The 14,464-nt window shown below is 43.3% G+C and overlaps 2 protein-coding genes across 6 annotated transcripts in view; both read left to right on the plus strand.

Moving 5' to 3' along the window:
* Positions 1-1,353, plus strand: part of MAPKAPK5 (MAPK activated protein kinase 5) — a 79,752-nt gene extending 78,399 nt beyond the window's left edge. For all 5 annotated transcript variants that reach the window (XM_053590259.1, XM_053590260.1, XM_053590261.1 and 2 more), the window contains one exon: positions 1,164-1,353. In XM_053590259.1, the coding sequence (XP_053446234.1) occupies positions 1,164-1,258 (95 nt within the window). In that variant the 3' untranslated portion in view covers positions 1,259-1,353. The remainder of the gene's footprint in view (positions 1-1,163) is intronic.
* A 398-nt stretch (positions 1,354-1,751) lies between these two features.
* Positions 1,752-9,318, plus strand: LOC128584975 (disintegrin and metalloproteinase domain-containing protein 1-like). The gene is made up of 2 exons (XM_053590248.1): positions 1,752-2,204; positions 6,145-9,318. The coding sequence occupies exon 2, from the start codon at positions 6,401-6,403 to the stop codon at positions 8,825-8,827; it is 2,427 nt and encodes an 808-aa protein (XP_053446223.1). The 5' UTR covers positions 1,752-2,204; positions 6,145-6,400; the 3' UTR covers positions 8,828-9,318.
* Positions 9,319-14,464: the final 5,146 nt, after the last annotated feature.

Genomic DNA, 14,464 nt, shown 5'->3' on the forward strand with positions numbered 1-14,464 from the left:
GTTTAGAATTGCAGGTAGAGAATATATACAGTTTTTTGTTGCAGTTCGGCCGGAGCTGGGTTTGAACCCGCCACCCTCGGTAAATGGGGCCGGCGCCCTACTCACTGAGCCACAGGTGCTGCCCAGAGAATATATATAGTTTTATACAATTTTATGCCTAGGGGGGAGAGTGCCATGGCACATTCGTAAGTCCTCTCTAGGGAAGGAGTTCCGGTTTTTAGAGGGTCTCTCCCTTGTGATAAAATAGGAGGGGATCTGAACTCGGCTTGCTCGTTTGTATAGAGTGTACTGTGAGCCATTCTCATGGGGGAGGAGACTCCCATCTGCTTGGCAATGGATTTTATACCTATTGTTTGTTTCCTTGGGGTTGCAGCTCACCTCAGCAGGGTTGATGTGCATTCTTCAACCTTCTCTCTTGGCTTAGCTCCAAACTATCAGCTTACTTGCTAAACTTCTGTCCTTTATCTCTCCTGCTGGACAGGAGCCTCTGTGGAAAGCTGGCTCCAGTTGTCCATCTTGCTTCCATCCCCTAGTTTTTCTATTTTTAATAGAGACAGGGTCTTACTCTTGCTCAGGCTGGTCTTGAGCGTGTGAGCTCAAGCAGTCCACCCACCTTGGCCTCCCAGAGTGTTAGGATTACAGGTGTGAGCCACTGTGCCCAGCCTTAAACCAACTCTTCCTGTTGTCTTTTTTATTGTAGTTGTCATAGTTAGTATGTAGTGGTAGTACACTGTGCTTTTAGTTTGCATTACCCTGATTACTGATGAGATTGTGCATATTTTAAATATTTATTGGCCATTTAAATGTCCTCTTTTTATGAGGTGCCTGTTCAAGTCTTTCCCCCCTTTTTTAAAAAAAACTGAGTTGTATCTTTCTTATAGTGGTATAGGAGTTCTTTTTTCTGGATAGCAGTTTTGTATGCTATATGTATTAATAAAGATCTCTGTTTCTGGTTTGCTTGTGTGTTGTGGTAAGCTTTCGATTTTTACTGCCAGGTTAATGGAACTGCTCAATTGCTATCTTAAACATGGGAGATAACTGCTTTTGGTCAGTGTTGGGGGTGGTTCCTCCATTGGGGAGAGTGGATTCGACACTGGGAAAGTATACCTTATTGGGTCTCTGTGAAGAGTTTGAAACTGACTTTGTTCTTTCTTGGGTTTCAGGTCGTGGATTCACAGATAAAGTAGATCGACTAAAACTGGCAGAAATTGTGAAGCAAGTGATAGAAGAGCAAACCACGTTCCATGAGTCCCAATAATGACAGCTTCAAAAAAATTTTTTTAATATTTTGAAAAATTATTCTGTAATATATAAAGTAATTTTTATGTAAATTAATAAATCATTTCATTTCCACGTTGATTAAAGTTGCTATATAGATTTAAGGTATAGAACCTAGTAATAGTATAGTTATTTCTTTTTAAGAAAAACTCAGTTCCTACAGATATACTGTAATTTTAAGGCTGTTTAGTCTTATATTTATAAGATGACAGATGGTATTATCAGGCAAGATTATTTTATTTGTAACAAAGATAACTCGCCAGAGGTAGATAAAAGACCAACTTTACTGACCTTTCTGCTTAGTAAACAGTCGAGTCAAGTAATATGGAATCTAGTTTCAGTTGCCCTCTATATTTACTTTCTGTACCATCGGTAGATTAGCTCTGGTATTAAATACATTTTTGTGTATCGGTCATTGCATTGCATTGCTGCTGTATGGGACCCACACTTGGGCCTGTAGACCCCATTCCCATGATAGAAGAGGGAACTTATTTGTCTCTAATTCCCTAAAGTAGAAACATTTCTTTTTTGTCATATTTGTTAAAAGAGTATAGGTGTGATTCTTAAATCTAATGGGATTCTCTTTTGAGTTTATTCTTCACGAGTTTAACCAGAGCTTCCCTTTCCCCTTCCATGAGGTCCCACTTTGTCCTCTCTCCCTCCCTTACAACCCTTACCAGCTCCATTGTGTCTCATTTACTTACCTTGTTCCTCTGGCCCTCTTGTTGATGATTTTTCTGAGAAAGTTAATATAATTTAAACATGACCATTGGACTAGCATGTAAGATGGTCTCGGGTTTTATTTCTTTTTTTCTTCCCTTAAAGCTGCCTTATGTTGGTATCCCCTGGGCTTCATTTATTTTGTTCAGTATTCTTTATTTTCAGGAAGCATGGTTTTGGCACAGAAAGCAGGTGTGTGAATGAAAGTAAGGCTCAGCGCTTTTCTAGTTTTCTGTTGGGCATATGGGCTAACATAACAAACTGGTTTGGGTTGTTTTTTTAAGCAGATTTTAGTGGGTACCTGTATTGGTAAACAGAAGAGCTAATAGACATAATCCAAGTCATGGAGCAGAGTAACAGGATTAGGAACCTGTTATTCAGTTTTATGCCATCACATTGTCTTTAATCAAAATTGATCTCCACTATGGTGAGTGTATCTTCAGGGTAACATTTGGCTGGTATGAACTATGTGTATGACTGACTATAGGACTATATAATAAAAACAGTCTTTTAAGAATTACTTTATTATATTGGTTCCCCTTTTTCTTGGAGAAATTGTAATTCAAGGTATTTTTGGAGATAAAGTTCATTAACTTCAGGTGACTGATAACTGTTATAAATGGATAACCCTATAAGAGAAATTAATACTTTTCTTTTTTTTTTTTTTTTTTTTTGTAGAGACAGAGTCTCACTGTACCGCCCTCGGGTAGAGTGCCGTGGCGTCACACGGCTCACAGCAACCTCTAACTCTTGGGCTTACGCGATTCTCTTGCCTCAGCCTCCCGAGCAGCTGGGACTACAGGCGCGCGCCACAACGCCCGGCTATTTTTCTGTTGCAGTTTGGCCGGGGCTGGGTCTGAACCCGCCACCCTCGGCATATGGGGCCGGCACCCTACTCACTGATCCACAGGCGCTGCCCGAAATTAATACTTTTCAAAATGGCAAAATCTGAGAGAGGCAACAGAGAAAAACAGTTTTTAATTTACCAACTAGGAAACTTAGCCGAGAGTTGAATTAGGGGCCTATTCTGTTTTTCAGTGAAATGTAATCTTATTAGATCATTTCTCGCATTTAGGAAAAACTTTGCACTTGTTTTTCTATTGTCTGAACACCTATAGTTTTTCTGTCTTAATTAAGGACAGAGGTTTAGTCTTCCAAGGGGAGAGAAAGTCAGGATTACCTTTGTTATGCTTCTTTTTCTTTAAAGGGACCTTCTAGCATACCCAGTCTGCCATTAACTTCTCAAATTTGTTATTGGGGTAACTTCTTAAGGCTCAGGATGACTTTTTTATCCCCTTAATATGTGTTGAATTTTAGATATCTAAAATGATACTGCCTTTTATTCTGAGCATCAGTTGCCTGTGTTTCAGCTACTTCAGGCTGAATTCATCCAGTCCCCAAAATGAATGTTGTGTCTAGACATATCCAAATGAGCACCATTTTGGAAGTTTGCGAATACCCTGTGGGATGCCTTAGTTGTTTTAACTCGGAAGTGCATCCTGCTCTGGACAGAGCTCCTTGAAAAACCATTAACTGTGGCTAGGCACCCATAACACAGTAGTTACAGAACCAGCCACATACACCGAGGCTGGTGGGTTTGAACACAGCATGGGCCAGCTAAACAACAATGACAACTGCAACAAAAAATAGCCAGGCTTGTGGTGGGCACCTGTAGTCCCAGCTCCCTGGGAGGCTGAGGCAAGTGAATCACTTAAGCCCAAGAATTTGAGGTTGCTGTGTGCTGTGACACCACAGAACTCTACCAAGGGCAACATAGTGAGACTGTTTCAAAAAAAAAAAATTTTAACTCCTAAGGAACCCAGCACTATTTGGTTTTCAAAGTGTTTTGTTTGTGTATTCCTAGGCCAGTAGTAAATTCTGCTTTAATATACCAGTCAAGTTTGCTAATAATGCAAAATTTGCACATAACGGAGGTGAAACCATATCTTCCTTGTATTCTGTGGCCTAACACCCATACCTGTGAAAACTTAACATTGTAAAAGAACAATTCTTGCAAAGCATTAGGTTATAATTTTCAGTTCTCCTACATGAATTGCTAACTCTCTGTTTATTAAACCATTACTTACTATGCAAATACCTTGATAGTTTACCGCAATTTTAAGCCTGGTTGATATAGTGCAACTTTTATATCTTTCTGGCTAATATATTGTATAAGCATAGGTCAATGCCTGTCAGAAATGTATCATTTTAAACATAAATAGGAAGAATTGCTTTCTTTTTTTTCTTTTTTTTTTGAGACAGAGTCTCAATATGTCACCCTTGGTAGAGTGCGGTGATGTCACAGTTCACAGCAACCTCCAACTCTTGGGCTTAAGCGATTCTCTTGCCTCAGCCTCCCAAGTAGCTGGGACTACAGGCACCTGCCACAACGCCCAGCTATTTTTTTTGGTTGTAGTTGTCATTGTTTGGCAGGCCCCGGGCTGGCCCACCATCTCCAGTGTATGTGGCTGGCGCCCTAGCCACTGAGCTACAGACGCCAAGCCAGAAGAATTGCTTTCTAAAAAGAGTTTATATGACTTATATTCATTTGAGAAAGAATAAATTGAAGGAATAGTAGGTAACTGTTGGCCAAAGAAGAAGATTTAAATCAGATATTGTGTGTGAGTGTATATGTGTGCATGTATTTACTGAAGAAAATGTGTTTCAATTGAAAAATTGGATACTGTATTTTAATTATGTTTTTATTTAGAAACTAGAGTGTTCTTTCATTATTGATTCCACCAAATGACTTAACCTAATTTTCCTTGTTTTGGTTAAGACACAGGGAAACACCCTGAAATCTATAATAATTTCTAAAGCACACTTTTTTTTTTCCTGAGACACAGTATCACTTTGTCACCCTCAGTGGAGTGCTGTGGTATCACAGCTCATAGCAACTTCAGACTCCTGGACTCAAGCAATCCTCTTGTCTCAGCCTCTCAAGTAGCTGGGACTACAGCCTTAGAGACAGAGTCTTGTTCTTGGTCAGGCTGGTCTTAAATTCCTGAGCTCAAGCAATCCACATGCCTCAGTTAATTAGGGCATTTTCCCATTTTTGAATGTTTTCTCTGGTCATAACTCTTAATTTGAAAGGTTTTGTTGTAGATATTTTACTTAATGTAAAATAAAGATAAAAAATGTACAGTCTTATTTTTTTCATCTTAGGATGGACAAGGAATGAGTAGACAGGACTTCTTTTTCCTTTTAAACTTGTAACTGCTAAACACATCAAGGAAATTTATATCAACACCAAATCTGAGGACTTCCATACACATTACAGGTCAATTTTAGTTAAAGTGAAGAAATATTTTAAAAATTCTTACAGAGTCCTTTTAATTTTTTTTTTTTTTTTTTTTTGTAGAGACAGAGTCTCACTGTACCGCCCTCAGGTAGAGTGCCGTGGCGTCACACGGCTCACATCAACCTCTAACTCTTGGGCTTACGCGATTCTTTTGCCTCAGCCTCCCGAGCAGCTGGGACTACAGGCGCCCGCCACAACACCCGGCTATTTTTTTGTTGCAGTTTGGCCGGGGCTGGGTTTGAACCCGCCACCCTTGGCATATGGGGCCGGCGCCCTACTCACTGAGCCACAGGCGCCGCCCCCTTTTAATTTTCTTAATGAAATGGTAACTAGACACTTCGTTAATCAGTTTTATATCCCACGGTTTTTTATGTTGGGGCAGTTTGGAGGAATTGAACTTTGATCTGAATTCCTTATATACTTCCATGGAGAAATTGAACTCATTTTATTACTTACATGTCTGTAGTAGAGAATAAATTATGTTTATATGCAGTTATATGTCCGAACTCATTTGTTATGAACAAAATATAAAAAGAGGAAATTTGGACATCCCTATATAGTTTTTTTTTTTGATATGTAGTTATTCTTGAATTAAAGAAAAAAATCAGACATTGACAAAGGAGGGTTGAATTGGGAAACAATGCCCTTATTACTGCAGAAATAGGGAAAAGAGGCTGTGGGCAACAGAGAACTTTGTCCTACTCAGAGAATCCCTTCCCCCTACCCCCAACCCCCTGCCAGAATGTTGGGTTTCAAAGAATGAGCATGTTAACGGATATTAGTAGTATGGCCTGGGCTCAGGATACTGAATCCCTACAGATCTTCTACTTGTAATCTCTCTCCAGGGTAAGAGGAACTTACCAAGGAACATTAAAGTTGCTGTTGGAAGGAAGTTATAAACGAAAACTACTAAAGGACAGAGAAGAAAGAGTAGAAAGAGACACAGCCTGAAGTCTCTAAGACTTAAAAAGCTGGGTTATAACTGCCCATAAGGGAGCCAACATAGATCTGAGAAATAACTGAGTCTACAAGGGTCTGTGTGCCAGGAAAGCTGCTGTTGATGGGCACAAGCCCTGCATCATCAACTGATTCATTTTGGCCATGTCAGTGGTAGCATCATTAAAAGATTGTGCCTCCACCCTGCCTTCTCTACAGAAAAGCCAAGTGGCCTTGGAAGAGGCATGGGCTCTACAAAAATGGAACTTGAGGCTGGGGCTAGTGCCAGTAAGTTCGTGTGTCAAGTTAGAGATTTTGATGCTGTTGGTGATTTTTCTGCCAAGCATGTATTTCCACCTAGAATCAGTATATTATTCTTCCTATGAAATTACTATTTTCAAGAGGCTAACAGTCCAGGAAAGAGAGAACCCAGTGGGGAAAGTATCTTACATACTAGTTATGCAAGGCCAGAAGCACCTGGTTCACCTGAAGGTGAAGAGAGATTATTTTGTGAAAAATTTTCCAGTCTACAGTTACCACAACGGTGTCCCGGGGCAAGAAGTGCCTTTCATTTCACATGACTGTCACTATGAAGGCTACATAGAAGGAATGCCAGGTTCTTTTGTTTCTGTCAACACCTGTTCAGGCCTCAGGGGCATCCTGATTAAGGAGGAGAAATCTTACGGCATTGAGCCTGTGGAATCTTCAAAGCAATTTGAACACGTACTGTACACCATGGCACATCAAGCGCATGTCTCCTGTAGTGTGACTTCCAAAGACAGCCAAGTGGTGTCTACCAGCTGGCAACAAGGGAGCAGGAAGCCTCAGAATCTACAGGCACTGTCCTACTTGTGGTCACACACCAAGTATGTGGAGATGTTTGTCGTAGTCAACAACCAGCGGTTCCAGATGTGGAGTGGTGACATCAATGAGACAGTCCAGAGAGTAGTGGACATCATTGCTCTGGCCAACATCTTCACTAGGGGAATAAACACAGAGGTGGTGCTGACTGGAATGGAGATCTGGACTGAGGAGGATCTAGTAGAAGTCCCAGAGGACTTGCAGGTTACACTCAGGAATTTCAATAGCTGGAGAAGAGAGAAGCTCATCCATCGTGTGAAGCATGATGTTGCCCACATGATCGTTGGGCATCATCCGGAAGGGAGTATGGGTCAGGCGTTTCTCAATGGTGCCTGTTCAAGGGGTTTTGCCGCTGCCGTTGAATCTTTCCACCACGAAGATGTCCTTCTGTTTGCAGCGCTCATGGTCCATGAGCTCGGGCACAATCTGGGCATTCAGCATGACCATTCGGCCTGCATTTGTAAAGATGAGCACTTTTGTCTCATGAGTGAAAGTATCACGAAACATGGTGGCTTCAGTAACTGCAGCTCTGACTACTTCTACCACTTCCTTCATGAACACAAAGGAGCCTGCCTATTTAACAAACCATGGCACAAAGGCCGCAAGCGTAGGGATTCTCGCTGTGGAAATGGTGTGGTGGAAGACCTGGAGGAGTGTGACTGTGGTTCTGCTTGTGACGGTCACCCATGCTGTGACCGAATCTGTCAACTGAAGAAACATGCAGAGTGTAGTGATGGACTCTGCTGCCATGTTTGTACTTTCAGAAGGATCGGATTTTTATGCCGTCCCACTCAAGATGAGTGTGACCTTCCAGAATACTGTAATGGTAGTTCTGCAGAATGTCCAGCAGACAGCTACAAGCAAGATGGCACATTGTGTGACAGATTTCACTATTGCTCTAAGGGTCAGTGTAAGAACCCTGATAAGCAATGCATGGAGATATATGGGAACCCTGCAAGATCCGCCCCAGAAGACTGTTACATTTCAATGAATACAAAAGGGGACCGGTTTGGAAATTGTGGCCGTCCCACTGCAGCTCAGCAAAGATATGCTACATGTTTAGGTGATAATATATTTTGTGGGAAACTCGTATGTACAGATGTTAGACACTTACCACCAATCAACGCTCAGCATGCACTGATGCAGGTCCCTCACAAAGATGACTGGTGCTGGAGCATGGATGCTTTTAATGGTACTGATATCCCTGATGATGGAGATGTGCAGAGAGGCACTTCTTGTGCCCCAAACAAAGTGTGCATCAATTATTCCTGTACTCACCACTCCATACTCCAGTATGACTGTAAACCAGAGGAAATGTGTCATGGAAATGGTGTTTGCAACAATTTGAGGCACTGCCACTGTGTGTTTGGTTTTGCACCCCCAGACTGTAAAAATCCAGGAAGTGGGGGTAGTGTGGACAGTGGTCCCCCTATTAAACCAGGTAATGAAATTCCAAGTAGAGATGAAAGTAGAAGTCATAGTGTTGGCCGAGGTAATGCCCATCAAGGTGATGACAGCAATGATAAACACCAAAGCCTTGATCAGATGGTATACATATTCCCCCTGTTTCTTTTAGCATTATTTTTAGGTCTAATTTTTGTTGGGCATTTCAGGGCTGGAAAGGGGATATCACAGTGCTCACAAGATTACCTAGAAGAAATCTCAGAAGAGGCTGTACCAAAAGAGGATGTAGGCAAAGTACAGGAAGAACCAGAGACAGAAAGGGAGTAGTGGAAGGAAGAAGTCCAATATAGCTAATATCTGATACACTGGGTTAGAAGAAGGCTCAGTGCAGCAAAGGTGAAGGGGCCATTTATGCTACAGTGGCCCTTATAAAAACTCTGTAATAGTATTAATATGGGAGTAGGAATTTTCTTCTATGTACTTTATTTCAGTAATGGATTATATACCCATTAGAAATTGTATATAACAATACTGTTGTTCCGTTTTCAAATTTAATAAAATAATTCAAGTTTCTGTAGGGATCATTCCTGTCAATATAGTCTCTCACTAGAGCTAAGAGTTCCCTGTTTTTAGGTGATACCTTCTGTTTAAAATATAATACTATCCCTACCTGTATATATTATCATTCTAGAATTTTATTTAGTAAATTTATGAGAGTCTCACATAAGGAGGTTATGCCAGAATCAAACATGATAACCACAGGGTTAGGATGAATTCATAAATGAAAAGCCAGGGTGACAATTAGAAAGTGTCTTTTAAAATACTTGAAAAGGGGGTGGCACCTGTGGCTCAGTGAGTAGGGCGCTGGCCCCATATACCGAGGGTGGCGGCTTCGAACCTGGCCCCGGCCAAACTGCAACAAAAAATAGCCAGGTGTTGTGGTGGGTGCCTGGAGTCCCAGCTACTTGGGAGGCTGAGGCAAAAAATCACCTAAGCCCAGGAGCTGGAAGTTGCTGTGAGCTGTGACACCATGGCACTCTACCAAGGGCGACAAAGTAAAAACTCAATCTCTTAAAAAAAAAAAAAAAAAAAAATGCTTGAAAAGGGCTGGTCTCAGTGGCCCTCCCACACGGGGAGGCCAAGGTGGGACCATGCCTTGAGATAAGGAGTTCAAGACCAGCTTGAACAGTAGCCTGACTCTATTCCTACTAAAAATAGAAAAATTAGTCTGGTGTTCTGGTGGGACCTGTAGTCCAGCTACTTGGGAGGCTGAGGCAAAAGAATTACCTATGCCCAGGAGTTGGAGGTTGCTGTGTGCTGTGTGATGCCACACCACTCTACCCAGGGCCATACAGTGAAACTCTGTCTCTACCAAAAAAAAATAGAAAAAAAGTCTGGGCACCCATAGCATAGTGGTTACAGCGGTGGCCACATGCATTGAGGCTGGCAGGTTTGAACCCAGCCTGGGCTTGCTAACAATGACAACGACAAAAAATAGCCAGGCATTACGGTGGGTGCCTGTAGTCCCAGCTACTTGGGAGGCTGAGGCAAGTGAATCACTTAAGCCCAAGAGTTTGAGGTTGCTGTGAGCTGTGACGTCATAGCACTCTACCAAGGGCAACATAGTGAGGCTCCGTCTCAAAAAAAAAAAAGAAAAGAAAACTTGGCTGGGCGTGGTGGCTCACGCCTGTAATCCTAGCACTCCGGAGGCCGAGGTGAGTGAAGTGCCTGAGCTCACGGGTTTGAGACCAGCCTGAGCAAGAGCGAGAGCCCCATCTCTAAAACATAGCCAGGCATGGTGGGCACCTGTAGTCCCAGCTACTTGGGAGGGGAGGCTGAGGCAAGAGAATTGCTTGAGCCCAAGAGTTGGAGGTTGCTGTGACCTATGACACCATGGCACTCTACCCAGGGCGACAGCTTGAGACTGTCTCAAAAAAAAAAAAAAAAAGACCCAGACGCAGTGGCTCACACCTGTAATCCTAGCACTCTGGGAGGCTGAGGCAGGTAGATTGCCCTGAGCTCACAAATTCTCCCAGCCTAAGCAAGAGCAAGACCTAGTCTCTAAAAATAGCCAGGCATTGTGGCGGGTGCCTGTACGCCCAGCTACTCGGGAGGCTGAGGCAAGAGAATCACTTGAGCCCAAGAATTTGAGGTTGCTATGAACTACGATGCCATGGCACTTTACTGAGGTTGACAAAGTGAGACTCTGTCTCAAAAAAAAAATAAAAAATTGGCTTGGCGCCTGTGGCTCAAGCAGCTAAGGCACCAGCCACATACACCAGCTGGCAGGTTCGAATCCAGTCTGGACCTGCCAAACAATAATGACAATTGCAACCAAAAAATAGCCAGGCATTATGGCGGGCGCCTATAGTCCCAGCTACTTGGGAAGCAGAGGCAAGAGAATCGCTTAAGCCCAGGAAATTTGAGGTTGCTGTGAGATGTGATGCAACAGCACTCTATCCAGGGCAACAGCTTGAGGGTCTGTCTCAAAAAAAAAAAAAAAATTGTGGGCGGCGCCTATGGCTCAGTGAGTAGGGCGCCAGCCCCATATACTGAGGGTGGAGGGTTTGAACCCAGCCCAGGCCAAACTGCAACAAAAACAACAGCCGGGTGTTGTGGCGGGCACCTGTAGTCCCAGCTACTGGGGAGGCTGAGGCAAGAGAATCACCTAACCCCAAGAGCTGGAGGTTGCTGTGAACTGTGACGCCACGGCACTTTGCCAAGGGCGACAAAATGAGACTATGTGTCTTAAAAAAAAATTGTTCAGTTTTTAAAGAGGAGAAAGGGTCCCAACTTTAAGGTAACTAACGTGTCATGATTTATGGGAAGCCACTGACATTCAAATATCTCTTTATGGGAAAACTAAAACAGTTGCCACAAAATTGTATAAGTGCATCAAACCCCACCTATGCTGAAGTTTCTACATTTATACAGTAATACACCTAAAATAAAAGCCTGGTAATTTTATTCATGGGTTTTACAAAGAGGAGACAATTCTGGATCATACAGGTTATAGTAGCCATTTTTGTAACCAATCTAAATATCTAAACAACTCAAACTTAAGAGGAAAAATAGGCACACCTTTCTTCAATACTCCAAGAGCTCTTTCATTCCCTTGGACGCTAATAGTGTGAGTGTTGTGTCAGCTGCATCTTGTGTTTTCCCAGCCTAGCCAATCCAACCAGGAAGAGATTTCTGAGAGCAAAACATAACCTTTCTTGGGGTGGCACCTGTGGCTCAGTTGGTAAGGCACCGGCCCCATATACCGAGGGTGGCGGGTTCAAACCCAGCCCCAGCCGAACTGCAACCAAAAAATAGCTGGGCGTTGTGGCGGGCGCCTGTAGTCCCAGCTACTCGGGAGGCTGAGGCAAGAGAATCGCTTAAGCCCAGGAGTTGGAGGTTGCTGTGAGCTGTGTGAGGCTACAGCACTCTGCAGAGGGCCATAAAGTGAGACTCTGTCTCTACAAAAAAAAAGAGAAAGAGTCTTATTTTGTCGCCCTCAGCAGAGTGCTCTAGCATCACAGCTCACAGCAACCTCCAACACCTGGGGTTAGGCGATTCTCTTGCCTCAGCCTCCTGAGTAGCTGGGACTACAGGCGCCTGCCACAACGCCCGGCTATTTTTTGGTTGCAGTTCAGCCGGGGCTGGGTTTGAACCCGCCACCCTCGGTATATGGGGCCGGCGCCTTACCAACTGAGCCACAGGCACCGCCCAACTCTTTCTCTCTTAAAAAAAAAAAAAGGAGAAAGTCATCCTGACTGACTGGTCTTTGGGTCCTTCACTTTCCACAGTCCTAAACAGCAGGTGTCACTTTCCGACTGATTGATCTTAAGATATCTTAAGATACGGAACTAATTCCCTCAAGCCTGGGTTTCCTCCTCAGTAAGATGGCCACACAAAGGGTGCCTCTCACAGAATGTCTGTGGTTATATTAGCCAACTCCTGTGAGGTTATCTAGTGCACAGCAAGGCATACAGCAGGTGTTCAAATAAATGCTGACAGGATCTGAAGCCAAATGTGATGACAAATGAAAGATTACATTATTAATTGTGTATTATTCATTATGATCAGATTTAACCACCAAGGCATAATACTGAATTTCCCTGGTATCTGTGGCACTCTGACTTACTATGTGGTCATTTCCAAACATATTCTACCTCCCTTACTCCCTGGGAATGGGCTCCCTGATAGTCTATTCTCCACAGTAGGCAGAGTGAGTCTTAAAATATAAGTGATACAGAGCTTGGGGAGCAATCCTTTGGGATTTGAGACCAAATACTATGACACATGCGATGAGTTAGCCCCTCTCCTTTCATTTTCAGAGCAGGGAAGTCTGCTGAGAAACTTAAGACCAGCTGTCACAGGCCAGCTCGTAGCATATTGGTTCTTCTCTAATTCAATCTACACCAGGTTCACAATACTGTTTTTTTTTTTGTTGTTTGTTTGTTTGTTTTGAGACAGAGCCTCAAGGTGTCGCCCCAGGTCAAGTGCTTTGGCATCACAGCTCACAGAAACCTCCAACTCCTGGGCTTAAGTGATTCTCTTGCTTCAGCCTCCCAAGTAGCTGGGACTACAGGTGATCACCACAACACCCAGCTATTTTTTTGTTTTCATTGTCCTCGCATTGTTGTTTGGCAGGCCCGGGCTGGATTTGAACCCGCCACCTCTGGTGTATGTGGCTGGCGCCTTAGCCACTTGAGCTACAGGCACCGAGCCAAGGCTCACAATTCTGCTCCCACTGCAAGAGCTTTAGTTCCCTGGTTCAGGTTAGTTAGACCACTTTCTCTATCCCTAGTCTGATTTGAGAGACTCAAATGAGCCAGAAAGACACTTTTTAGGTCTGGCTTCTTAAGGTTTCAATTCGTTTCAAAGTCAAAGAGCCATAATCTTTTTGCTTTGGTTCAGAGCCTGGCAGAGAGATAGAAAGCCAGTAATTCCAAGACAAGGCAAGCTTGAACACAGAACACTAGAGATAAGGGGTAGGAAGAAGGCATGAGAAGGTTGATAGTTGTAGGCTGAGTGTGGTGGCTCACGCCTGTAATCCTACCACTGTGGGAGGCTAAGGCAGGTGGATTGCTTGAGCTCACAAGTTCAAGACCAGCCTGAGCAAAAGCAAGACCCTGTCTCTACTAAAAATAGAAAAACTGAGGCAAGAGGATAGCTTGAGCCCGAGTTGGAGGTTGCTGTGAACTACGACATCACAGCACTCTACCCAAGGCAAAGCTTGAGACTGTCTCAAAAAAAAAAAAAAAAAAAAGAAATGCCAAGTACCATCACTCTTAGATTGGGCCAGAACAAAACAAGGTAAGAGCTAACAACCTAAGTGCTGTCATGATGATAGCTAACAAGCTAAGTGCAGTGACTGATTGTTTTAACTTATTCGCTAATTGCCAGATCTGCTTTATGTGAGCTTTAATAAGTTACCTTTATGTTATCTATCTGCAAAATCGCTATCTATTCACTAAATTGCAAGGTTTGCTTCTGTAAAAGGGGTCATCATGACTGCAGGCTTCTATTTGCTTCTGTTGCCAACTTTCAGACTACAAGAACCCAATCTCAGACCACTCGACGCTCTCTCACTTAGTCTGCCTTATACTTTGCTGAGACAGCCCCGTGGTTAATAAAAGACTCCTTTTTGGGGGTGGCGCCTGTGGCTTAGAGTAGGGTGCCATCCCCATATACTGGAGGTGTCAGGTTCAAACCCGGCCCCGGCCCAAAACTACAAAAAAAAAGAAGACTCTTTTTTGAATTTCTACTTTGAGTCGGTGGTCCTTATCTCGCCCCATAACAAATTGGAAAAATAAAGAAATTTTAAAAATAGCCAGGTGGTGTGGTGGGCACCTGTTGCTGAAGTGGTCCCAGCTACTTGGGAGGCTGAGGCAAGAGAATCGCGTGGGCCCAGAAATTGGAGGTTGCTGTGACCTGTGTGATGCCACGGCACTCTACTGAGGGCCATGAAGTGAG

The sequence above is a fragment of the Nycticebus coucang genome, chromosome 4 (genome assembly GCF_027406575.1).
Source record: "Nycticebus coucang isolate mNycCou1 chromosome 4, mNycCou1.pri, whole genome shotgun sequence".
Classification (NCBI taxonomy): domain Eukaryota; kingdom Metazoa; phylum Chordata; class Mammalia; order Primates; family Lorisidae; genus Nycticebus; species Nycticebus coucang.